This window comes from Lissotriton helveticus, chromosome 8 (genome assembly GCF_964261635.1).
Source record: "Lissotriton helveticus chromosome 8, aLisHel1.1, whole genome shotgun sequence".
Lineage (NCBI taxonomy): Eukaryota > Metazoa > Chordata > Amphibia > Caudata > Salamandridae > Lissotriton > Lissotriton helveticus.
Genome location: NC_136069.1, coordinates 1589989736 through 1590016207, shown reverse-complemented (window position 1 = coordinate 1590016207; position 26472 = coordinate 1589989736). Strand labels below are relative to the sequence as shown.

The 26472-nt window shown below is 49.3% G+C and overlaps 1 protein-coding gene across 13 annotated transcripts in view; it reads left to right on the top strand.

Moving 5' to 3' along the window:
• The window catches only part of ARAP1 (ArfGAP with RhoGAP domain, ankyrin repeat and PH domain 1), an 800765-nt gene that overhangs the window by 567716 nt on the left and 206577 nt on the right, over positions 1-26472 (top strand). For all 13 annotated transcript variants that reach the window (XM_078658604.1, XM_078658609.1, XM_078658605.1 and 10 more), the window contains one exon: positions 18722-18896. In XM_078658604.1, the coding sequence (XP_078514730.1) occupies positions 18722-18896 (175 nt within the window). The remainder of the gene's footprint in view (positions 1-18721; positions 18897-26472) is intronic.

Here is a 26472-nt window from a genome sequence, read left to right as displayed (position 1 = left end):
ACGTAAAATGGTATGAATGCCATTTTATGTTTCTGCATCCCGCACTGCGAAAAAGCAGAAGAAGGGTTTGGTTGGGGTCGGGGAGGAGTGGCTAGTCCAATGTTGTGGGCGCTGACTGTTTGGTCGGCCTCAGGGCATGCACACACTCCCGTTTTCTCCATGTAGGCTGCATGCAGGTTGCATGGAGAAAACTGCCTCCCCATAGACGCCTCTGCGGTCGGCGTCCCAGCCAATCACAGTGCTACCATTGCATTGTTGTGATTGGCTTAGGGGAGGAGAGGGAGGCTGCCTGCTTCTGCTTCCTGTGAACAGAGAGAGGAGTCGCGACTCAGGACAGGAGGCGAAGGCAAGTTTTATTTTAATTTTTTTAATTAAATTAACCACCCCTCCCTGAGCGAACCATCTTGTGCCCCTAGACGTACCAGTATTTTGCATTCTCAGTTCGCAAAAATCTATGGGAATTTTAGTGAGAAATTGAGCTTGTTGGACTCCCTTCTCAGGGCTAGATTTAAATTTTGGTGGAGTATTCTCTGTTGACCTGGAGGAGGGCTTAACGTCTACCAGGCCGAGGGACTATCCCGTCAAATTTAGAAATGACGTCCAAGCTAGGAGTCATTTCAAAAGCATTGGCAGGAACTGCATTCACTGAGGTTCCTGTCAAAGCTTTTTTAAGTTTGACACAAGGCTTCGTCAACAGGACTGAGTCGTCCATTTTCTTTTTGGAAATAAAAAAAAGGTTTTCTCCCATGATAAGGGGAGCATTGAGCAGTTTTTACTGCCCCTTACCGCCAGGGTTTTCCTGGAAAGGAAGCTGACATGTATGTCTGCCCATCTAAATTTGGTGGGAGGACATAGAGGTCAGCCTCCATTGGTCTTTTTTACTCCGTCGGGCCATCGGAGGGGTGCAGCCATGGCAGGGACGGATTATCCGCCGTGGTTACACAAATGGTCTGCCACTTCTAAATCTGGCGGGCAGACCATTATCTTAGCGGAAGGGATAAACCATCTCCGTTGCAACATACTATCCTTACCGCCAGGATATAAATCTGCCCCTAATTCTTCCGTCTCCTCTCGTCAGATCTACGTTTAAACATTCCAGTATCGACCACTGATACCTGGACAGTTTGGTTCCCGTTCATCTAATAGTGCTAATGTTATAAGTGATCCAAAATCAATACATCTTACTGTGGCCTGTGTACCAATACAGAAGGCTGCTAGTAAAGCTGCTATTGTCGCAGCACCTGCCCTCCAGATAGGTTCTGCAAGTAGTACACACTAGTACAAGTACTTAATGTCCCAGCATGCATGAATGGGTACAGATATAGGCTAACAATAGCCAGCACTATGTTTTGTATCGAATGAAATGTTGAATTATCATTTATGAGCATAAAGTTGGGTTTGCTGAAACATAAAACCAAATATACCTTTTTATGGGGGAAACGTTTGCATTTTCCATCTTTCCGGGGATCACCCAGTCCATTCATGGACATATGATGACCTTCCTGTACCCGCTTTCCTCCTGGTCACAGCAGACATGTTTTCAGAACAGGGCCTACAGACCTGAGTTTAAACGTCAAACATCCTTTTAGAGCAAAAAGTTTCAGATTATAAGATCATGGTCAAATGTTGGGCTTGAACACACACAGCTGCCCATGTGCCATATAGTTCTAAATGTTTGCCCATGTTATTAGGGAGAGGGCAGTTCTCAAAAACTCAATGTGCTGGTTCACACTAAGTAAAAAAACACTGCGCCAAAATGTTCTCCGTCGGTTTCTGTCCAACAAGTTGCTGCTCCGAATTGACAAAAACTTCCCATCTGGATATTAAATCGGAAATGCAATGTTTGCAGCTCTTTATAACGTTTGGCCCTAAACTTTTGAAAAACTTTGATGCGGTCAGGTTTTTTGTAAATTTGACTACCAATCCATCAAATGGGGATTGGTAAGTGTAAGTGATCCTATAGCCACTTGCAGCCAGATTCATCATTGCAAATTGCGCTCGCAAAGGGCCAGATTCTGAGAATCTGGCCCTTTGCAAGCGCAATTTTTGTATTTGGGATTCATCATCCCAAATGCAAAAATCGCTAATAGCGAAATCGCATATTAGCGAGGAATTGCATTTAAGGAATCTCTATTTGAGATTCCTTAAATGCAATTAATTAACCATTTTTAAATTGCGAATTCGCAATTTTTAGCCGCTATTTACCGCGAAGTCTGACTTCGTGGTAAATAGCGAAAAATTCAAAAAATGCACTTTAGTGCATTTTTCTAAGTTGCATGTTACACACACACATGTCCTTTGGACATGTGTGTGCGCAACACCTGTGTACATTTGCTTTTCAGGGGTGCTACAGGGTGTCCTTTGGACACCGCTGGCACCCTTGAAATCGCATCCATATTTGCGATTATCAAATTGCTAATAGCAAATAAGGAATAACTCCCCATTCATTCCTATGGGCTTTTAGGCCCATAGGAATGAATGGGGAGTTATTCCTTATTTGCTATTAGCAATTTGATAATCGCAAATAAGGAAGATGTAGGAATCGCAATATTTTTTGCTATTCCTACATAAATCCCGTTTTGCAAGTCCTTAATAGCGATTCCTTAATAATCGCTATTAAGGACTCGCAAAACGGGACAATGATGAATCTGGTTGTTAGACTGGTGCATTGAAGAGCAGCTTCCAGGCTGCTTGAGAAATCTACTTGTCTGTCTGTTATCCAATAAAAACTTTATTCATCGAACCCTATTGTTTACTCACATCACAATGTAGCATGTTATAGAAAAAGCTTGAAATGTTCCTTAAAATCTGTAGTACCACTTGAAACATATATTCCTGCAATGGATACATTTAGAAACAACGCCCTTTTTTATAAATTTGCTTTTTTTCTCTAGCCAGGCAGAGCTTTTCTTCTTCACCCGTGGGTGAGGACAGGTGCCAGCGGATATGGAGAGAACAGGCCTCCACAGCGCACTTTTTAGATCTCACCTGCATGTGCTCTCGCTTACAAGAGATATTGTATAGTGTATGCTTGGAGCCTGCCCATTGCTCACCATTCGTTGGCTTCATTGTCACTCTTAATTTCTGCCTCCTAATTGGGCAGCACCTTTCAGCTTCACTTCTTCTTCTTTCCACTGGAGCATGGACCAAGTTCAGATAATTATCTTTGATCAGTGTCTTTCAGCTGCTTCTCACGTTGGGATTAAGGTACTTTTTTTCGTTCGTATTCCCTCGTCATTGCTTGCCTGTTGTTGACAGCCCTGTTGTCTGTGTTGCTTTCTCATCCCTCCCATTCCACGTTGTCCGTGTTGTTTTTACCTGCTCCGATCCCCATTGTCTGCATTGTTTTACCTCTTCCCACCCCCGTTGTCTGTCCTTCTTTTACCCCCTCACACATCCTCCCTTTGTCAGTGTTGCTTTTACTTCCTTCCACCCCTGTTGTCTGTGTTAAAGAAATACCCCCACCCCACCATTGTCTGTTGCAAATGATCCCTCCCCCCATTGTCTCTCTTGCAAATTCCCTCCTCCCACCCCTGTTGTCCATTTTGCAAATAAATTGTCCATGTTACAAATTCCCACTCCATGTTGTTTGTTTTGCCATGCCCCATCCTCTGCAGGAAAAAAAGTGCCCTGGCACGTCCAGTGCGAGCTGTGTCACAGCGCTTGTTTTCTAACTTTACTTGTAGCCAGCTGCACAGGCACACTGATATCCAATATGTCTAAAATATATTGGCAAACCCAATCACTTTTGCTTGGGCGAAACCTATTGTCTTGGTGAATGCTTGTTTTTTAACACCCCCAGTGTGGTAGTCCTCAGCTGCCCCAGTTTGCCTCCAGTCAGTTCAAAAGGAGGGCGGGGGCGGATCAGTCCCCTGACAGGGGCCCAGTCCCCTCAGCCGCAGAAAGCTCAGGTGCAGTGTGCATCTGCCATGTTGCGCATGCGCAGTGGCGCAGGTGCTCGAGCCTGCCAGGCTGGGGAGTCATTTGAGAAGTCCCCGCTTGTTCTGGGCATCTGAGGCGGCGGAAAGAGTCACGGCACACCCTCTCTCAACCGCGACCATTTTAAGGCCAGTGAGTGCAGGGCTGTGTGGAAAGGGACTCGTGAGTCGCCCGACTTGTGAGTAAGATTTTTTTTGTCTCACACAAAGTAAAAAAAAAAGTGTTTACGAACTTGAGCACATTGTTCCACTTGTATTTTTGAAAAACGACGAAACGACCTGTGACAGAAAAAAACAGTCACTTGGTCATTTTGTCGTTTGACAGACTTTTCAAAAAAGGCTGTCAGTCAAGTTCAATGCTCCGCTCAGATTCCGGTGCATGAACCTAGCGGCTCAGTAACCCGACACTCCTTGCAAAAGTCGTTGCCTTTAGTGCATTTTTCTAAGTTGCATGTTACACACACACATGTCCTTTGGACATGTGTGTGCGCAACACCTGTGTACATTTGCTTTTCAGGGGTGCTACAGGGTGTCCTTTGGACACCGCTGGCACCCTTGAAATCGCATCCATATTTGCGATTATCAAATTGCTAATAGCAAATAAGGAATAACTCCCCATTCATTCCTATGGGCTTTTAGGCCCATAGGAATGAATGGGGAGTTATTCCTTATTTGCTATTAGCAATTTGATAATCGCAAATAAGGAAGATGTAGGAATCGCAATATTTTTTGCTATTCCTACATAAATCCCGTTTTGCAAGTCCTTAATAGCGATTCCTTAATAATCGCTATTAAGGACTCGCAAAACGGGACAATGATGAATCTGGTTGTTAGACTGGTGCATTGAAGAGCAGCTTCCAGGCTGCTTGAGAAATCTACTTGTCTGTCTGTTATCCAATAAAAACTTTATTCATCGAACCCTATTGTTTACTCACATCACAATGTAGCATGTTATAGAAAAAGCTTGAAATGTTCCTTAAAATCTGTAGTACCACTTGAAACATATATTCCTGCAATGGATACATTTAGAAACAACGCCCTTTTTTATAAATTTGCTTTTTTTCTCTAGCCAGGCAGAGCTTTTCTTCTTCACCCGTGGGTGAGGACAGGTGCCAGCGGATATGGAGAGAACAGGCCTCCACAGCGCACTTTTTAGATCTCACCTGCATGTGCTCTCGCTTACAAGAGATATTGTATAGTGTATGCTTGGAGCCTGCCCATTGCTCACCATTCGTTGGCTTCATTGTCACTCTTAATTTCTGCCTCCTAATTGGGCAGCACCTTTCAGCTTCACTTCTTCTTCTTTCCACTGGAGCATGGACCAAGTTCAGATAATTATCTTTGATCAGTGTCTTTCAGCTGCTTCTCACGTTGGGATTAAGGTACTTTTTTTCGTTCGTATTCCCTCGTCATTGCTTGCCTGTTGTTGACAGCCCTGTTGTCTGTGTTGCTTTCTCATCCCTCCCATTCCACGTTGTCCGTGTTGTTTTTACCTGCTCCGATCCCCATTGTCTGCATTGTTTTACCTCTTCCCACCCCCGTTGTCTGTCCTTCTTTTACCCCCTCACACATCCTCCCTTTGTCAGTGTTGCTTTTACTTCCTTCCACCCCTGTTGTCTGTGTTAAAGAAATACCCCCACCCCACCATTGTCTGTTGCAAATGATCCCTCCCCCCATTGTCTCTCTTGCAAATTCCCTCCTCCCACCCCTGTTGTCCATTTTGCAAATAAATTGTCCATGTTACAAATTCCCACTCCATGTTGTTTGTTTTGCCATGCCCCATCCTCTGCAGGAAAAAAAGTGCCCTGGCACGTCCAGTGCGAGCTGTGTCACAGCGCTTGTTTTCTAACTTTACTTGTAGCCAGCTGCACAGGCACACTGATATCCAATATGTCTAAAATATATTGGCAAACCCAATCACTTTTGCTTGGGCGAAACCTATTGTCTTGGTGAATGCTTGTTTTTTAACACCCCCAGTGTGGTAGTCCTCAGCTGCCCCAGTTTGCCTCCAGTCAGTTCAAAAGGAGGGCGGGGGCGGATCAGTCCCCTGACAGGGGCCCAGTCCCCTCAGCCGCAGAAAGCTCAGGTGCAGTGTGCATCTGCCATGTTGCGCATGCGCAGTGGCGCAGGTGCTCGAGCCTGCCAGGCTGGGGAGTCATTTGAGAAGTCCCCGCTTGTTCTGGGCATCTGAGGCGGCGGAAAGAGTCACGGCACACCCTCTCTCAACCGCGACCATTTTAAGGCCAGTGAGTGCAGGGCTGTGTGGAATGCGCCTGCCCGAGGCCACGCAGTGGCCATCAAGAGGGCGGGTACCTAGTCAAGGAGGGCGGTCCCGCCCCCACTTGCCTGTCCGGCACATCCGCCTCACCGGTTGGAGGAGGCGGCTTGCCGAGAATCTCGTCCGGGCGGCGGGGAGGGGCTTCTGGGGTACTTATGCTGTGGTGCCCCTATCCTAAGCCTCTTTGCCGCCCGGACGCCGTACGATCTTGCGGGACACTCTTTTGTGACTACCTCGTCGTGTTGAGGTGAGCGAGGCCTTGGGCCTACCCTCTCCCCCCCCCCCTTACTGTAGCCGCCTGCTCCCTCCGTGTGAGGTGGGAGCCTGGCGAGGCGGCCCGCTAGAGCGGGCTGCTGTGGGGGGGGGACGTCCGGTTTTCCTTCCGGTCTTTGTCCTCCGGTCAGCGCGGGCCCGGCCTGTTCTTGTCGGGCCCCGCTGTATTTGCTATACCGAGTCCCGCTTTCCCTGAAGGTTTGGGCGTCTTTTGTGTGATCTCTCCGGCGCTGGAGTGGCCATGTTTGTGTGGTATTGTGGCGGCAATTGTAGGATTTACAAATATTGCATTTTGGCGGGTCGAACCTTTCCCAGGTTGTGCGTGGGTGTGTAATGTTGTGTATTTCTCCCTACCTCCTTCGCCTCGTCCGTCCCCCTTCCTCGTCGTCTGATTTTCCTCGCATTCTCTTTGGGGGTGCGGGCTGGTCCGGGGAGCCCCGCGTGGTGGGACTGTCCGTGGGGTAATGGTTCTCCCGGGAGTCCGATGCCGACCCTCTACGATCATCGGGGCTGTGGCCGAAGGGTAGGGTAAGCGTGTTTTTCCGTGTGTACGCTTAGCCATGCTCTGTGCATCTGGCGCTTCTGATTGCTCCTACCTGGGGCCTGAGCTGGATGCTTTCTCGCGACATCGTGCTTGTGCGCAGTGCCCTCAAGTATGGCGCGGTGTATGGTATTCTAATGTGTACAGTTATTTACAGGTGGGCGCGTGGCCCGAGCGGTCAAAGGATCCGGTTTTAGGCACCAGTCTCTTCGGAGTCGGAGGTTCGTATCCTCGTGCTGCTTGGTTTCTTTTGTGAGGATTATGGCAAAGGGATAGTGCATGCTTGGTGGTGCGCGGGCTTTCAGGCGAAGGCCAAGACTCGTTATGGTTGTACTCATGTTGATGGGGGGGAGCTGTGAAGGATGAGCCATTTTTTACCCGCTTCATCATTATGCACGTACCGTGTATTTTGCATTATCAAGGAATACCATCGTTCATGCAAAGTGTTTCCTTTTGATCGCTTCTGACTACGGGATCAAGAAGGCTTAATTTGGGCCCCGGAGTGGGGCGGCACTTGTGACTGGGGCCTGCGGAGATATGAGTGTGTTGTCCCCATATTTACCAGTGCTGCTGAGCTGACCAGTGGTCGTGGCCCCCATCTCATGGAATCGGGGCTGAGAGGCGTTTTGCTTGCATGAACGCTAGGTTTTCTTGCGCTGTCTCGGTTTTAGGGCCGAGATGTTTGTGCGGCTTGCCATAATCATGCGTGATTGTTGGTTTTATGATTTGTTTTGGTTCCACGGTGCCGCATTCGGTGCCTCAGGGCACAGATATCCTTTCTTTCCCGGGTTGATTGGGGGCGCGATTACTAATGCAATTGCTGTCCTAGTGTCCACCGCTACTCTATGCCTTCTGTCGGAAGCCACTAAGTGTTGCTGTCTAGCGGGATATCCTTACGTCCGGGTATTAGTGTGAATTCACTGTTTAGGAGTTAATGTTTAATACCGTCAAGGTTCATTTTCGAGTCGCTGCCGTCCCTTTCTTGTTACTTACCAGTGTGATGTTTTGAGACTGCCTTGCAAATGTATTAGGCTTTCGACGGTGAGGCGGCGCTCGTGGGGGGGGGTTTTCTCTCATCTGTCCGAGACATTTGTCCAAGCAAGGGTTACACAAGTTCTTCGTTAGGGGGTCAGTTATGTCTGACGGAGGTATTGTGCACAGTAACAGCATAGGGGCCCGACGGGCTCATTTTCCGGTCGCAGTGCAGTTTTGGTTTTCGGCTTTGGCTTCCGGGCGGGGGCGGGCAGATGTACCCCAATTGACACCAAAATTAGGTCAATTAGTATTGATAGCAAAAGGCTACGCTTTGCATCTTTCAACATTCCGTCGCCACGGTTTAGTATGGCTACGCGCCTTGCTGTTCACTGCCCTGCCCCAGGCCCATCCTGTCAGCAACGCTAGCATCGGGCGGCTCAATTTGGGTTTGGTGGAGTGGGTCCAGTCGGCGGCACCACCTGTCTCGGGGTTCGTTGCCAGCAACTATGCACCTAGCTCCCACCCCTATGTCCGTCCGGGAGGCTTGGCTGTATATTTTCGTGGTGTAATAGAACACCGCCCGGTTAAGAAAATCTGCTTTTGTCGGCGCGCTGGTGTATAGCCCGTCCTCGCGTTTTCTGCGGTGTGTCGGGGGGTGGTGGGGCCAGCCCCCTTCGTTCACTCGAACCATGTCCTTCATTTCTCCCCCACCCCCCTGCCTCCGAGGCGTCAGCCAGGGTCCCCATGCCGGGAGGCGGGTCGGAGGCTTCGCATTGTCCTCCCATGGTGCGTTCATGTGACCCTGGGCGACTACACAGGTGTATGCGGCGCCGGGCCAGCGCTGGAGTTTGCGTTCGGCAGTGCGGTCCTTCTGCAGTGGCGACGCTCACTACGTTCTAGCGCAGACTTTCCCGCAGGGTCCGAGCGTCACATTAGCAGTAACGATACCTGAGGAGAAGGTTTAGTGGACATGTTTCTGTGGCATATGTCACACTACTTGAGGTATTGGTGACATCTGTGGTGGTACCTAGAGCATCTAGAAATCGTGGGGTCGCAATCGCAATGCGTTTTGACAACACTCGAAATGCTTTACCATTTTGCAGGAAAGTAGTTTAAAAAGGATATGAACCAACGGTGTGTGCTGATCATTGTCTCCATGGTTCAGAAATATACCTGCATATTGTTTGTGATGATGAATTAGAAACGTGCTAAAGTGCGAACTACCATGTTTTCTCAGTTGTGCCTTTGGCGCGGTAGAGAAAATGTGGCTGGAGCTAGAGGGGGAGTTTCGCTCCAGGTGTCCGAGGGTCAAGGGTTGTGTAAGCATGCGGGGAGTGATGCGCTATTGTCCTCGGCAGCCTTATTCATTTCCGGCTTTGTTCTTTTCCGGTATGGTAGAGGATGGCATTCTGAAATGCGATGATTTCGTGTGGTCCTTGCGCTGGTCCTAAACAGGTTGTAGGCGGATCTCGACTATACTATTTTCCATGTATGCCTCAGTGACATATCGATCAGAGGATAAAGACATGTTATAGTCTGTTGGAAAGATAGACTCCATGCTCCTGGGCAGCCGGCCATTTCCTTGGGCGGTATCTCTTACTTTGTCCGGCGCACGTGGGTAATGGCGTCAACTTGCCACCACTGGCATGGGAAGTACGCTTCACCATGTCCGGGGCACGCGGGTAATGGCGTACATGTCCGGCCATTTTAAAAGGCAATTATGTGCGAGATGTCCGCGTAAGGATGCGCCATCTGGCTTCAGGGCTAATTATTTGTGGGGCATAGGCATGTTGGCTTTTGATTGTGTTTTGGCATGCACGTTTTATAGTGGCAGACTGGTGGAGTGGCCTTCCACCCACCACCCCTAATCCCCCCCCTGTCGGGCAGTGTACACATGGTCCACACAGCCGCCCTCCAGGCCATGGTACACAGAACAAGGGTGCTTGTACATGCCTTTAGGCCGGGCAACGACGGGAGCGGAGAGACGTTTTCGCTGGATGTCCTGGCCACCCCTTTGCCTGCTGGGTTTTGTTGGTTCTCGTGCCGTTTACAGCAACACCGCACTTTGGCAATTGCTGGGCATAATTTGGTCTTGGATGCGTTAGCAATTGTTTCGCTCGGCCTTTTGCTTGGGCAGTGGTGCGTGTTGGCCACCAGGGGGAACAGTCTCTCGGTTTCAGTTTCTCCGCACACGCTGGAATTTGTGTGTCCTTTCCACGTTTTCTCATAGAATGTCATTTCTCAGCACTGCAGGATATCATCGTTCTTGCCCGCGAGTGCTGTTTTGCAAACGGGCATGTTCTATTTCCCGGACTGTCGTACACCTGATGATTCTTAAATGATTATGACTACACAGCAGGTACCTCTACTGTTTGTAATACGCGGTTCTCACCCCTGAATGTTTGCCTGTAGATGTCTAAATTACCTTTAAATTTATTTAGGGTATTTATTCTGTAAATCTGTGGCCGGATTTCGGGTCACTTCATGCAATGATTCCCCAAGTAAACCGCATTCAGTGGCTATTAATTTAGCTGATTAACACAGGTGCCAATATTATAGACGCCACTTCTCTGGCATTATTGCAGAGCCACTGGTTTATGGGACATATTCATACGTGAATATCAAAAGACACTTTAGTGTTAACGGGAGCCTCACTAGGCAGATAATTGTTAACCGGTGTGTTCATATGTTTTGGAGCACGGCTCAGTGGGAATTCGGCTTTGAATGTGCAACATCCTGTCCAAGGGTATCGTGTTATAAGGTGAGTTGCGGATGAGACCCTAGTTTGTCCTGCTCATCCCTACTAGCAATAGAGGTTGACCGACTGCTTTTGCCCCTTGTAAATTCGGGATGTGGTGGTGTCACTGGTCCCAATTTCGGTCCAATTTTGTTTGGAACTCTCCTTTGGGTTTTAGCATGAGTTGCAGATGAGACCCTAGTTTGTCCTGCTCATCCGTACCAGCAATAGAGTTTCTATGACTGCTTGGCCCTTGCAAATGCGGGAAGTGGTGCTGACACTGGTCTCTATTCTAGCATTGGCACTCCCTGATCTAGCTATAGATCAGCATTGCAGGTAGTGATCTCTACGTTGTGGGTGGCAGTTTGTCATCGGCATAGCATGTGATAGAACTGGTCCAAGAATATTACAGCAGGATGCTGGACAGGTATTTGGAATTAGACCCTCACCTGTTCATTGTCGAAGACGCTCCCTCCCTGAGACGGGCGTAATCGAGAGCGTAGTTGCAGCAGGTGCAGGGGTTCCTAGGACACTTGATTCCTCCTCTGCTGAAGTGACCATGGCTGCATTTTATCATCCCACCTCCTTCCTGGGGGCCCATATTCTTCCTCTTAGCGCTGCCTATGACACTCCCTTGGCCCTATTCTCAGATAACTCGCACCCATTCCTTGCGAGTTCAGCCCAAAGTAACCAAGGGAAAACGCAGCGTGTGATAGTGCTGCTTTTCGGGACCCGTCACTTAGTATCCGGACGTCTAGGCATGGCACGTCTACTTTATTTTGATGGTTTGACATGTATCTGACACGCAGATATTCTTCAAAGAAAATCCAGTATCCTTCTATGTATATGATTTTCAAAGCACTCACGTTCCTTGCCCCCATTCACCACGTAGAGGTCTTCAGCCTAATGGGTAGGCACAACGGCCGGTCTCGGTTACTCCATTGCTAACATGGGCGTTGTGCTGGAGTCTAATATTCTTATGCCATGTCTCAAACCTATAGACTGGTTATGCCACTTTCATATTCGCAGACGTCGTCTGCCATGTATGGGTCCTCTTGTTTACTACAGTAAGTTAAGCGGGAGGATTGTCATTATTTGAATGTCCTGGGGTTTAATTGTTTGATAGCCCAGGCTGAGATTTAGTGTCACCCGTTTAGCTGAGTGGATCTCCATTAGACTCCTCCCTCCTTGGCTCCTCTGGCGAAATACTCCTCTTTCCACCTAAGCGTCTGTTACACATGTTCTTTTAGGCCAGACGATTTTAGTGGGGTGGATATCTCAGGCTACTTCTGACCTGTACACGGATGGAGTTTTCAGAGTGTTTAATCTTAAACTAGGGTCTAAAGAAGGGTGTTTAGATGTGGCCCGGCATGCAACAATGAGTACCAATCACAGGTTTATAGGGAGCACTGCATGATTGGCAACAACTCGTAACTGAGAAATAGTACTTGGTACCCTCGATTATGGCACATGTGTGGTCTGCCATGCTTGGGAGGGTCATTCGTTTAGTCTCCCCCCCCTTCTTGGATCTCCTGCCTTCTTTTCCGAGGCTCGGGGGCCCGCTGGCAGCTCACCCGCAGTCTGCTGCCGTCAGTGTAACACTCTATTCAGTTATACAGAGGATAGCTGTGGCTTCCACAGCCAGAGTACGGACTGCCAATAATGGTTTGGGGTGGGCCCGAGAAGTCTGTTAGGATTTCAGGTATGATCCGGGGGGGCAAGTGTTCGCGGCTGTCCCCGGGGCTTCCAGTTTGCCTCTTGTAAGACCTATTCGCTAGTCATTCCAAAATATGCTTTGCGCACTGCAATAGACTCTGTATCCTGGGGAGGATTAGTCGCTTATGCGTAATCTTGCAGTTGATTATTTCCTGTGACTGCGCTTGTTTTCCGGGGGAGAGTCTCTGCAGGGGGGGCCCTTCCCATCACCTGGTCTCTGGCCTGGGATAGTCTTCCCTCATGGGGCAATGGGACTGTTCCCGGGTGGTTAGGCACATTGGTGTCGTGGTGGCTGTTACTTCCCATACAAGCCCCTGCACAGGTCAGCCTTGGGGGCTCCCTGCCAAACTAACTTAAACAATATCTTGTCGGTAGCCGCTCCCAGCCTATAACCCAAGGGGGGCAGGGGATACCGGCTGCTTGTAGACAGACCTGGGTATCGTTGGCAGCATGTTGCGCGAATGCGAAGTCTGGTGGTCTGAAACAGTGCCTAGAAGACATTGGCGGGGCGCTAAGTCCAGCGAGGCTATCGTGAGAGCAGGAAGGCGCATATATGCGGCCATGACAAAGTTTCACAGCACAGTGGGCTGTTTTTCTTACCATGACGTGATTCGGGAAAAGGTCATGGGGTACTTTGAGGGAGATGGTGTTCTCCTCTCGCCTGTTGGCTTATACCTCTTTCTTCTGGACTTGAAATAAGAACTCATGAGCAGAGGTTGCAGGTAGAATAAGTAACAATGGTGGGGGGCCTGTGCGGCAGCGGTGACCACCGCACAGGCTGTGGCGGAGTTACGGGGCGATCCGGAAGAAGAGAGGTGCAAATGATGTACTTCAGTGGGCACATAGGGGTGCCAGAGCCTAACCTGTAACCTCATGGGAGGTGCAGGAATCCGTGTCGGCACCCCAGTAGTCCTTCGGGCGGTTGTGGGCCTGTGCAGCCGGGGGTTTGCCTAGTCACGCCCAGCAAATGGGTGTGTCAGTATTTAATTATATTCTACAGCAGTTGGGTGGTTCGCCACTGTGCTGTTTGGCTCAAACAGGCGGACAGGTGGCGAGAATGCGGCCTGTCCTGGATCGCCCGTAAGCTAACCCACCATCTTTACATATGTTGTATGTAAATAAATCCTGCAGCAATTTTTGTACCCAAACTCTATTTGTCTGTGTTTCCTTTGCGGGTTTGGGTATGTGGGGCGGGGGAATGTTATGTAGCCCTGAGTTGACTATGCGCCTGCCCGAGGCCACGCAGTGGCCATCAAGAGGGCGGGTACCTAGTCAAGGAGGGCGGTCCCGCCCCCACTTGCCTGTCCGGCACATCCGCCTCACCGGTTGGAGGAGGCGGCTTGCCGAGAATCTCGTCCGGGCGGCGGGGAGGGGCTTCTGGGGTACTTATGCTGTGGTGCCCCTATCCTAAGCCTCTTTGCCGCCCGGACGCCGTACGATCTTGCGGGACACTCTTTTCCCTCCCGTCCTCTTACCCAGAGTGTCATGAGTAGGGGCTGTGGGGGTGTTTTAATGTGTCTTGTTTTTCGTTGCAGGCGGAGTTACGGGGCGATCCGGAAGAAGAGAGGTGCAAATGATGTACTTCAGTGGGCACATAGGGGTGCCAGAGCCTAACCTGTAACCTCATGGGAGGTGCAGGAATCCGTGTCGGCACCCCAGTAGTCCTTCGGGCGGTTGTGGGCCTGTGCAGCCGGGGGTTTGCCTAGTCACGCCCAGCAAATGGGTGTGTCAGTATTTAATTATATTCTACAGCAGTTGGGTGGTTCGCCACTGTGCTGTTTGGCTCAAACAGGCGGACAGGTGGCGAGAATGCGGCCTGTCCTGGATCGCCCGTAAGCTAACCCACCATCTTTACATATGTTGTATGTAAATAAATCCTGCAGCAATTTTTGTACCCAAACTCTATTTGTCTGTGTTTCCTTTGCGGGTTTGGGTATGTGGGGCGGGGGAATGTTATGTAGCCCTGAGTTGACTAAGGGACTCGTGAGTCGCCCGACTTGTGAGTAAGATTTTTTTTGTCTCACACAAAGTAAAAAAAAAAGTGTTTACGAACTTGAGCACATTGTTCCACTTGTATTTTTGAAAAACGACGAAACGACCTGTGACAGAAAAAAACAGTCACTTGGTCATTTTGTCGTTTGACAGACTTTTCAAAAAAGGCTGTCAGTCAAGTTCAATGCTCCGCTCAGATTCCGGTGCATGAACCTAGCGGCTCAGTAACCCGACACTCCTTGCAAAAGTCGTTGCTTTGTGAAGAGCAGAGAAACAATTGTTTAGATTTACCTCAAACCATGGAAGGAGTGCAGGTTGAAGCCAGTTCTCGCCGCCTTGCCTCCCAGGTCCGGTTTTAACTCTGACTCGGTCCTGTCATTAACTTGTCACTTGAGCCAAAATTCCCATGGGACTTTGAATGAGAAAGACACATTTTGTGAACGTCATCATGCCCTCTAACTTTTACCCCCCTGCACCCGCCCCTAACCCCCCACTGCCAATCTGAGGCCTTACATCCGTAGTAGCACCAAGTTTGAATATTTTATTAAAAGTTGTGCAGATTTGTTAAACTAGGACGAAGCTGCAAGCATTCATAAGTGGTTACATAGGTACAAGCAGCAGATTTATATTTAGGGGGTTGGGGATGAGGCAGGGGTGCTGACAGACATTTGAGGGGAACGAAAAAGTAAGGGTAATGTCCTGGTGCCATATATTTAGAGGTTCTGTAATAATAATCAAGCATTGGCAAAGCCTGTACGTCTTATTTTTATAATGCAAGTGCCATGCTATTGGCTTTGCCACAGCTTGTTTATAGAGCATTGTTAAAAAAAAGTACAAGAAATTTTTTTTGAAAATACTAGCCCAGGATGTTCAGTGTCATTGCAGAGACTCGAACCCAGTTCCCCAGATTCGAGGACGACCGCCCTAGCCGTTAGGCCACATCCTCTCCCCAGTTATCTGAGAGGGGGTGATACTAGGTGGGATTTAACTATACCAGCTGGTATCTTCCTGTGAGAGAGAGGGGATTACAAGTTTCTTCCAGATTACAAGTTTCTGGACCCCTGGAGTAGGGAATGGCATGTTTACATGGTAATACCAGACCCCATGCCACATGTTTTCATCTCCTCTTGGGAATTAGCAGGCTCAAATCTGCAAACATTGACTATCAGCCAGGCGCAGGTGGTACATTTTGGAGGGTTTTTTCTCAGCCATGGAGAGTGTTCTGGTGGCCAGAGTTCCTTTCACCAGATGTTTCCAGCACCCACAGCTGAAGTGCGGAAGGTGGCTGGACACCGCAGCTGCCTGCACCCCCCGCAGCTCCTCAGAGGTCTCGGGTCTCGTGTCCCTAGGGCTGGAGTGATCAGATCTGGAGTTTGAGGACCCAATAATTCTGGGTCTGGAGATATCGAAAAACTTGGGCTTTAGGTGTCGGTATTGTATACAATAGGCGAGGCCAATGGAATGAGGACGCTGCTTTTTTCGCATAATTATGGATTTACTGCGTTTGCCACATAATCCATCATATGCCGCATAATTCACAGATTGTAACAAATACATATTTTGTTCCTAACTCAAACGGTTCAAAAGTTACTAAACATCCGTTGATACGTGTTGCTGCGCAGTGGAAGGCTCTTTGCAAAGCTGGACTGGTCACCTTTCTGTTGCTTATTGCTATGTTTGGGTGTTAAACTAGTACATGCGAGGTGCAACCAATGCTCAGAGAGTCTTACCAAGTTTAAAAATGACAAACTAACGAAGTAATACTATGGCAAAATTTACCGCATTAGACCGCATAATTTGCCTGGTTTTGCCGCATAATTTGGCCCACTCCTGCAGCATAATTCCTCTGGCCCTGACAATAACAAACAAGAACTAAAGACATCAGTGGTGTAACGCCTGCCGCAGCACGCGTAAAGCATTGTAGCACTGTAATAAGAGACGTGACCTTTGCCCCTACCTCAATGAAAGGCTAAGCCAGTCCCGCTGAGGTCCTGACCTATGACCTGGCTTCAGAGCTCTGCTTCAGGCGCATGGACCCATCGATCGATTCTGCGATGAAGCCCAGTCTGGCACTGAAGGATCACGCGCATGCGTCCTTGCTATCTTAAGGCCAGTTCAGCGCATTCTGCAGTAGCACCCCCAGAAGTTAAGGCCCATTGCTAATTAAACACAGCACCCCCGTTTCTATGTCTCCTATTCTTGAGGTGCTATATCTGAGCAGGGGCGTAGCTTGGCCAGTAAGACTGGGGAGGGGGGTTGAGCTTTAGATTTTTAAACAATCACCCTGGCAGTGTGGTACACAATGTTGGAATACATTAAACGAAAAGCAGGGAGCATATCAGGGGAAAAAGGGGCAGTGGAAAGGGAGATGAATGGGGATTGGTAGGGGTGTTAAGTAAGATAAAACAATAGTTTGTAAAATAACCAACACTTTTGAAGACTTTCAAAGCAGAAAGGGAGAGAGAGTGTGTGTTGTTGCATGTTTAAGTAAAAATTGAGGAAAACTCCGCTTTTCTACCGGGATCTGAATCGCTCCCAGTTGTTTGCAGACAATGTAAGCTCCTCAAAGTGATCTGCTCAGGATCACATTGGTATATTGAAGCGGAGAAGCCGGGATTTGAAGTCGGATAACATGACTAACAAACCACTTGCCCGCACCTACTCCTTCTAAATTGCTCACAGTATTTTGCTTGTGGTTTAGATTCGGAGGAGTTACATTTCCTTTGCCAACAGCTCTCCTTTCAATACACATTTGAAACGAGTCGTGTTCATGTTTCCAGTGTGCGCGCAGTGCCAGGTGGGGGCGGCGGGTGTGTGCGCTCCACGCCGTGTTTATTTTCGCTGAGAGGCTGCTGGGCCCACCCCTGGGGCTCAGAGACTGGCTGCTGGGAGAGAGGGGGCCCCTCCCCGGCCCAGATGTGGCCCCGCCCTCCGTGACTCAGAGAGCGCACAGACCCGCAAGTCTGCATTCTTAGTCACACCGGAGGTCCGGCGGCACAGTCACTGCCCGACCAGCTCTTTTTGGGGAAACTTCTCTGCTTTTATCGCCTCGTTGCGTCTCAGAGGGCTCTGGGCTGCAGCTTCTGTCCGGCTGAATACAAGGGTGAGTGTTGGCTTTTGAATGCGAGTGCCCTGATGTTATAGCGTTTAATTCGCCCTGCTTCTAGGCACTACTACATTTTGGTAGGTAAATGAATTGTCTGTAGGGAAATTAGCGTCTAGAAACCAACTTTTCAATGTGTTGATGTACGTTTCTTCTAATTAACCGGTAGAATGGGTAAAATGTAAGTTAGGGGACGGAATAAAAGCTCTACATTTGCATTAAAACATGTAATGAAAATGGGTGTTATACCGTGTGCTAGTGTGCCGTGGCTATAAAAAGAAGTGGGGGCACGCTGATGACAGGAAGTGACGTCATGAAAGGTGGCTTGCACCATCAGACTCCTTGCCTCCCCTCGCTCACCCCTTAGATGCGGTTGCATTTATTTATTTATTTATTTATTCATTTATTCAATGGGTTTTTATATAGCGCGGACTTTACCCGGAGGTGTCCGAGCGCTTCACAATAGGAGCAGAAATGACACATAAAGAGACAATTACAAGTGAGCATGTTACAAAAGTAAACGTTACGTTACATGAGGCAATAGCGACAATTGTGCATGTATCAAGGGCAAACAAAATACAACAGGTGGCAAACCATACGTTACATGAGAGAAACAAAAGACGTGTGTGCATGTTACAAAAGCGTACAAAGTACAAGTAGAGGTATAATGCTGCAATAAAAGGCAGATACTCCAAACACAAGAACAAACGTTGCGTTACATGAGGCAATGGTGGCAATTGTGCATGTATCAGAGGCATGCATGTATTCAGCGTTCTGAATGAGCTCCGATCTCGCACCAGAGAGGCCAAAGAGTGAATGGGTGGCCCACACATCTGTGAATGTGATGTGCCGGTGAGCGCACAAGTGGTCACATAGGGAAGCCGGGATTGGAAGTAATTAAGCATGCGACAAAAACGTTTTAAATGACAGAATGGGTCTGCAACAAACTTCTACCGTGAGGTAAACATGCTAAATGTCTGTCAGATTCCGAACAGAAGCGTCTAATGACGTCACAGTTATAAGTTAAAATGGGGTCTGCATCCTAACAGCATTTGTGTATTTAACCTGGAGTGACCCGTGTTGCATTCCTAGAAGCCCTGATTCCAACTTCTGACACTTTACCTATTGTCCTCACCGCCCTCCTCTTCTCTCCTCCCCTCCCCCACAGGCCCTGTGCGCCGCGGTGACGACCACCGACCTGGCGGAGACCCTGTCGCTGCTCTTCTGCGGGGCGGAGGTGGGCTGCTTCTCCGGAGACCCCGCCTACCCCAGCCCCGCCGCCCTCGCCGAGCAGGCCGGACAGCGGCTGCAGATGGAGTTCCTGCTGCACAACAAGAACTCGGGTAAGGGCTGGTCCAGCTTCTTTGTGCTCATAAAGCGCTGCGTGCCGCCGTACATCCGCTTCAAGGCACTGTGCCCGGTAGAACCATTGTCAAGCGCTGTGGCGCCCAGGTCACTGAAGTCCAGGGGCGTAGCTAGAGCTTGTGGCGCCCAGGTCACTGAAGTGTGCCAATTTAAGCTCTCAATACTAATGACGCTTCTAAGTACCCTGGGCATTAATTTTCTCCATTTCAGAAGGATGAAATGCTGTCAGCCCCTCTGGATTCGAACTGGTGATTTCCAGCTGTCTCAAATATGTATTTTAACTTCTACCGGCCTTGTGATGGGTGCTCAAAGCCTGTGTATTGGAGTTATTTGGGGCTCTCCAGGGGTCACAGCTGCGACCCTCCACTTGCCCCCTGCCACCCCTGCCACTGCCTTTGCGACCCCTGACCCCAGAGGGGGCAAAATCAGTGCCAGGAGCAGCTCGTTATTATATACATCGGTTGGGGCACCTCTTGCTTTACTTTCTCTCATTTTTTTATTACACTAATAGTGAATAATGAAACACTATTCACTATTAGTGTAATACAAAATTGAGTACAATTAACTAGAGTATGATATTCCTTGGCAGTTGAGGCAAGTAAAAAAAATACATTGAAATGTATGTTGTGTGCGAGCTTGCTGGTGAGTGGGACTTTACATAAGAGAGTGTATGTACATGTGAACATGTGTATGTCAGGTATGTGTAGGTGTGTGTGAATGAAACTGAAGGTCAAAGGGCGTGTGATGTCACTTCCGCCACCCCTGGCAGTTTGATGAACTGACGTCCAGTGCCCCTGTGCCTTGTTTTAGTGACTGCTCCGGTGTGCCCTTCTGTGTCTTGGTGATATGACGACAAAAGGCGAGATGTTACGGGCTGTGTAAAGTCAGTTATTGTGTTGTAGCTAACACATTAGTAACAAGACCCTTTATTTGATTGGAAAACGAACACAAACGTAGGGTGATATGTTAGATGGTCAGACCCATTGGATGTAACTTCTTGTAAGAGACACTGCAGCCTGCAACATGTGTGTAGAATGTGATGTGCTCCCAATGAGAAAGGTTTGCGGTTACACCTCCCTCTGCAAAGAAAAGCAAACCTTATCGTTTTCATTAAACCGGGGACATTTTGATAAACGTATACTGCTGTTACTTTGAGGATACTGTGCGGGGCGTTATAAATCGTGCGTTGCACAGTGCTGTGAAGTACCTGGACTGCTCCGCAGCGCTTTATAAAACCTCCAAATAAAGCAGTGAGATTTGTACCGAGAGAGCGCCCACAGGGTGTATGTCACCTGCTTTCAGAGCAAACTGATTTCTTTTGTTTGCGCTTCTTACGCGCAGATAACTACCACGTTTCGTTTTTGTGCTTTATTTTTGTCTCATCATTGGATCACAGCACCATGTCTTCCAAACACGAAATTCTTTCACGCTGATTTAAAACCGCGGCGGCAGATGTTTCTCCAGTGGTTTCAAGAATGCTGGCCCTCCTCGGCGCTCAGCACATCTGCCTGATGCGCCTTAAAGGTCAGCACAGGACGTGCGTCCAGTCACTGGGCGAGGCCTCCAGATGCTGAGGCGGGAACATCTGGGCGCGCTGGGCCAGGGGCCGTGTTCTCTTTCTGGACTCGAGGCCCCAGTGCAGGCCCCATGTTCATATGGTTCCCTCTGTGCTGCGCCCCTTTATGTAAAGGCCCAGTGCGGCGCGAGGCAGGCTCTTCGATGAAGCTTTACGTCCTCAGAGTGCAGAGGGCTGTGCTGCAGCGCATCTTGTGATCTTGGCGCACCTTGTGATCTTGACGCCTCTTGTGACCCTGGCGCATCATGTGACCCTGGCGCAGTTATCCAGGTGTGCCAAAAATCCCTCACGCGGACACACAGTAACACTAATGCGTGACACTGATGTCACGTGTGAGCTTTGGAACACTGCATTGGGCGGAGCTTTGCCTGTCCCATGATCCACTCACCCCTCCCTAGCATCCCCCCCCTCCCCCCCCCCCCCCCCGGCAGACCTCGCCCACCAGGCCCTGTGCTCTTTCCAGAGGTCGTGCAGTGTTGGGTAAATCACCTGGAGTCTCTGGCCGATGCGTGCAGATGTGTGAGGGTGTTCTGCAGCAATGCAGGGGCTGCGAGTGTGTGTGAGGAAGCTCTACAGGGGTGCAATGGTGCCTGTTGGCATCTGAAGCTGGCACTGACCTACAGCAAACATTGTGCACAAGGCTGGCGCGATGGGGGAGAGCGACCCTCTAAAACTCTAACAGCAGTCTCTGTCGTACAAGTGGTGAAACCCCAGTGGCTGCTGCACCAGTTGAGCACTCTCGGTCCAGAGACACCCAGCATGCGAACGCCACGCTGTCCCATCCGCCTACCCATCTGCATGCAAGACTCTCTATTCCTGAGGGCACTCTGTGCCCAAGCACCTACCCATGCACCTGCCCATGCACCCGCCTACCCGTCCGAATGTAAACCTCTGTGTTCCTGAGGGCACTCTGTACCCATGCACCTGCCCATGCATCCGCCGGCCTACCCATCTGCATGCCAGCCTCTATGTTCCTGAGGGCACTCTGTACCCATGCTCCTGCCCATGCACCTGCCTACCCATCTCCATCTAAACCTCTGTGTTCCTAATGCCACTCTGTACCCACGCACCTGGCCATGCACCACCTACCCACGTGCATGCCAGCCTCTGTGCTCCTTATGCCACTCTGTACCCATGCACCAGCCGTGCACCTGCCCATGCACCTGACGACCTCTGTGTTCCTGAGGCCACTCTGTGTCCATGCACCTGCTCATGCACCCGCCTAGCCATCTGCATGCAAGCCTCTATGTTCCTTATGCCACTCTGTACCCATGCACCTGCCCATGCACCCACCTACCCATCTCCATGTAAACCTCTGTGTTCCTTATGCCACTCTGTACCCAGGCACCTACCCAGGCACCCGCTCATGCACCCTCCTATCCATCTGCATGCCAGCCTCTATGTTCCTTATGCTACTCTGTACCCATGCACATACCCATGCACCTGCCCATGCACCCATCTGCATGCAAGTCACTGTGTTCCTGAGGCCACTCTGTACCCATGCACCTGCCCATGCACCCGCCTGGCCATATGCATGCAAACCTCTGTGTTCCTAATGCCACTCTGTACCCATGCACCAGCTGTGCACCTGCCCATGCACCTGACGACCTCTGTGTTCCTGAGGCCACTCTGTACCCATGCACCTGCCCATGCACCCACCTACCCATCTCCATGTAAACCTCTGTGTTCCTTATGCCACTCCGTACCTGCCCATGCACCCTCCTATCCATCTGCATGCCAGCCTCTATGTTCCTTATACTACTCTGTACCCATGCACCTGCCCATGCACCCATCTGCATGCATGCCTCTATGTTGCTGAGGCCACTCTGTACCCATGCACCTGCTCATGCACCCGCCTGGCCATATGCATGCAAACCTCTGTGTTCCTAATGCCACTCTGTACCCATGCACCTATCTGCATGCAAGCCTTTATGTTCCTGTGGCCACTCTGTACCCATGCACCTGCCCATGCACCCATCTGCATGCATGCCTCTATGTTCCTGTGGCCACTCTGTACCCATGCACCTGCCCATGCGCCCACCTACCCATCCGCATGCAACCCTCTATGTTCTTAATGCCACTCTGTACCCATGCACCAGCCGTGCACCTGCCCATGCACCTGACGACCTCTGTGTTCCTGAGGCCACTCTGTGCCCATGCACCTGCTCATGCACCCACCTACCCATCTGCATGCAATCCTCTGTGTTCCTGATGCCACTCTGTACCCAAGCACCTACCCATGCACCCGCCTACCCGTCTGCATGTAAACCTCTGTGTTCCTGATGCCACTCTGTACCCAAGCACCTACCCATGCACCTGCCCAAGCATCCGCTTACCTATTTGCATGCCTGCCTCTATGTTCCTGAGGCCACTCTGTACCCATGCGTGATTAATCACCAGTTGTTTGGTGATGCAGAGATAAACTAGATTTATGCGTGGGTCTAACGCAAGATGTGTGTCACTCCCTAGACCTGTGCATTGTTGCTGATTTTGAATAAGTTTCCTGTTGGAGAGCTACGGGTGTTTCCTTGTACACTGTGCGAATGTCTCTACGCATGGATGAACGGGAGGGGAAAGGAGCTTCCCAGTTGGGAAGGAGCTTGTGCGCCTCTTCTGATGGTATTCCGGCCCTTGTTCTAGTGCGCTCCGTGCATGGTGCACAGAACTTTAAAACGTATCGCGGCTTCTATTAGGTGGCAGGGAGTGCTTTTATGGCTGGGTTGATGTGGTCCTTGTTATCCTACTTAAGGGGTGAACGTGGTCCCTGATTGTGTATACATTGTAGTCAGTAATGCCTTTTCTGGCTTGGTCCTTGTAGGTCACAAGACAAAATCCTGGCTGTGCCCAAACTAGTGTTCTAGACGGGTCAACTCTGCGGTGTGTTTTAAGTGTCAGTGGAGCCTTACACAGCAGCGACAGCCGGTAGTAGGGTCCCTTTTCGACAGCTTTTATCTAAGATGGCTCCAGGCTTCTCGTATCCTGTAATTGGTATTGTAATTGGATTTATTTAGCACTTACTACCTCTGACGAGGCATTGAAGTGTTTTACGGCGAGTAGCTCGCTACTTCGGAACCCAACGCTAGTATTTAGTCAAGTAGGTATTGTGATGAGGCTAATTTACAAGGGCGTCTAAGAGTATGTGAAGTGTTACATCAGGAGCACTACTTCAGGTACTCGTACATATTTTTGTGAATAGGGCCCGGAAGGGGAACAGGGTTTACAACACAACTTTTACAATGCAGTACCTTTACAACGCAACCATTACAACGCAAGTCATTACAACGACTTGCGCTGGGGGGCGCTCTAGGATAGGGAATAGTTTTAATTTACTATCCAACACCTTCCCTACTATCCACGGGGACTGGAGTTGGAATAGTAAATTAAACAATTCACTATCCAGCGCCCCCCAACTCAAGTCGTTGTAACGACTTGCGTTGTAAAAGTTGCGTCGTAAAGTCATGCGTTGTAAAAACATGCGTTGTAACGACGTACATCCTATAATATTCCCACTTTAGATGTTATGGGGCTAATCCATATAGGCGTTTATGAGAGCACGAATTAGTACTAGTGGAGTAGTACTTGACCTACTCCTAAACGCCTTTGTGAGTCGGTCCCCCTGTGATGCTTGATTCATCTCCTGGTTTGTTTCCCAGGCACAGTTGGATCTGCGTGTTGTTTTCACACACATGGAACTGAAGATAGATTTGTTCTACTTGTCGAGCCGTTGGACGTCTGTGTAGTTTGGAGAGCGTCGGTAGTAAGGTTGCATGGTGGAGCACACGGCATGAGGCACTCCTGCTGGAGTAGGCGACTACTCAGGACTCCCGACTGCCAGGACACAATTGGATCCACCTCATCCCCACCGTTTAGTGTGTTGAGTAGAGTAGCACGGTGTTGTACTCCGCAAGTCAGGGCTCTCTGTTGCCAGGGGCGTAGCTTAGTCAGTGAGATTCGGGGGGGTGTGAATTGCAAACTTCCCTACTAAAAAACATTGTGCCGAAGGATGAAGGGATGACCAAGGTTTGGGATACACCATTCCAACGAGGAACAGGTTCAATACTTCTTTGCATTAGGTGGGCCTCTGTCTATTATCCTTTAAAAAACAAGTGTTTGCAATGTAATAGGTCTTGCATTACTGAAAGTTTGAGCTATTGGCGTTGCTAATAATAATGCTGCACCAATAGCGCAAACTTTCCGTAATGCGAGAGCTATTGCATTGCAAATCAGTTGCGGCACCCGCGCTTTAGCTTTAAACATCTTAAGGTAAAGCCCAAGTGCCGCAATTGCTTCAAAAGTAAAGAAATAGACAAAAAAAATGTTTTTATATTTCTTAAATTTTGAAGCAATTGCTACAAAAGTGAACAAATTGAAAGCAAATGGTGGTTGCATGCTTTTTTTTCTATTTAATTACTTTTGTTACAGTGGCGGCACCCGCGCTTTAGCCTTAAGCATTTTAAGCTAAAGCACGGGTGCTGTGATTGCTTCAAGAGTAAAGAAATAGAAAAGAAGGGAAGGCATTTGTTTTCTTCTATTTCTTTACTTTTGAATCCATCGCGGCACCCGCGCTTTAGCTTAAGATGTTTAAAGGAAAGAAACAGGAAAAAAAGCATGCAGTGAGTGGTGAGCTGCAAATAACAAAAGAAACGCAGGGTGCCATTATTGGAGCTGGGGCGTGCCGCGCTGGTTAAATTAATCCCAACAAACAACACATGTAACAGGGGCAGTCTTCATGGGAGGTTACAACAAGAGAAAAGGCAGTACTAAGGGGGAGACTACTAAGCCTATTGACCAATGAAAAGCCACCTTTTGCAAAGGACAGTAACAGGAGCCAGTTAAAAAGATGGATGGGAAGTGGGCGGAACTTCAGGCCCCTATCCTGAATACAGCATGTCTTGAAGAGACAGTGCAAGCCCTGCCTGGGCGAGATGTAAAAATAACAAGTTGAAATCAAAAGGAAGATGACGAGAAAAAACAACAAAGGAATAGAAGACCCGACTCGGGCCCCGGACCCAACTCTCAAGCCAAGAATGCATTTATTTGGGGGGTGTCCCACCCCAAACACCCTCCCTGAATCAACGCCCCTGCCTGTTGAACTCCACCACACTGATCAGCGGGCCTCCTTTGATGCCCGATGCTGCATCCAGCTCTCTTCTGGGTCCAAACACTGATTGAACATGGAGAAGTTGGTTCCAGTCGCACTTGCAGTTTTCCTGTGGCATCATTTCAAAGAATGAGAGATTCATAACCAGCCTGTGGGTGGCCGGACCTCTGGATCAGGCTTTGCCTTCTTCTGCTACCGCATGTGCTTGGGTAGTGTCGAAGGATGGGCCGGGGTTTGCTTCAAGGAAGCCTATGAGTTCTGGCACAGGTTTGGAAAGAGCCCTTCTTGTGGATGCTTTGTTGGTTCTTGCATCTTTGTTTTCATCACTGATCAATGAGATAAACCGGCTACTACATGGACCCGTGCTTCTTCGCCCAGACATGCTTCTGCTAGAGGATACTGAATTGTGATTCTTTTCATACCTTTTATTTACAGTTCACAAACCTGTATTTATTTATGTATTTAGTAGTTTTACAATGTGGTTACCTGTTGCCTCCTGACCGCTCTGAATGCTCTGCTTGTTGCAGATGTGGTAAGGTGGAAGGGATGCATATTGTTTTGGAGGCTGTTAGAGGCTAGTCTTGGCCAACGATGGGCTTGTGGGTAAAACTGGGCCGGTCTCACCGCTACGGGATGTGTCCGGCAGCCAAAGGGCTCCATGGGTAGCCTCCTTTCCATGCCCCTGTTGAGCTCCTGCTGGCTGGGTGCTTGCTCCAGGTTCAGGGGATTCCAGAGTTGCAGACTCAGCACTTGGATGGCTTTAACCCCCTTTCTTCTCTGGTTTGGGTGCACGAATCCAACAACTGAAGTTGCAACCAATTGTGCTACTCTGCGCACACTTCTCACTGTACACAGGGGGCGTTCTGTAAACACAAAG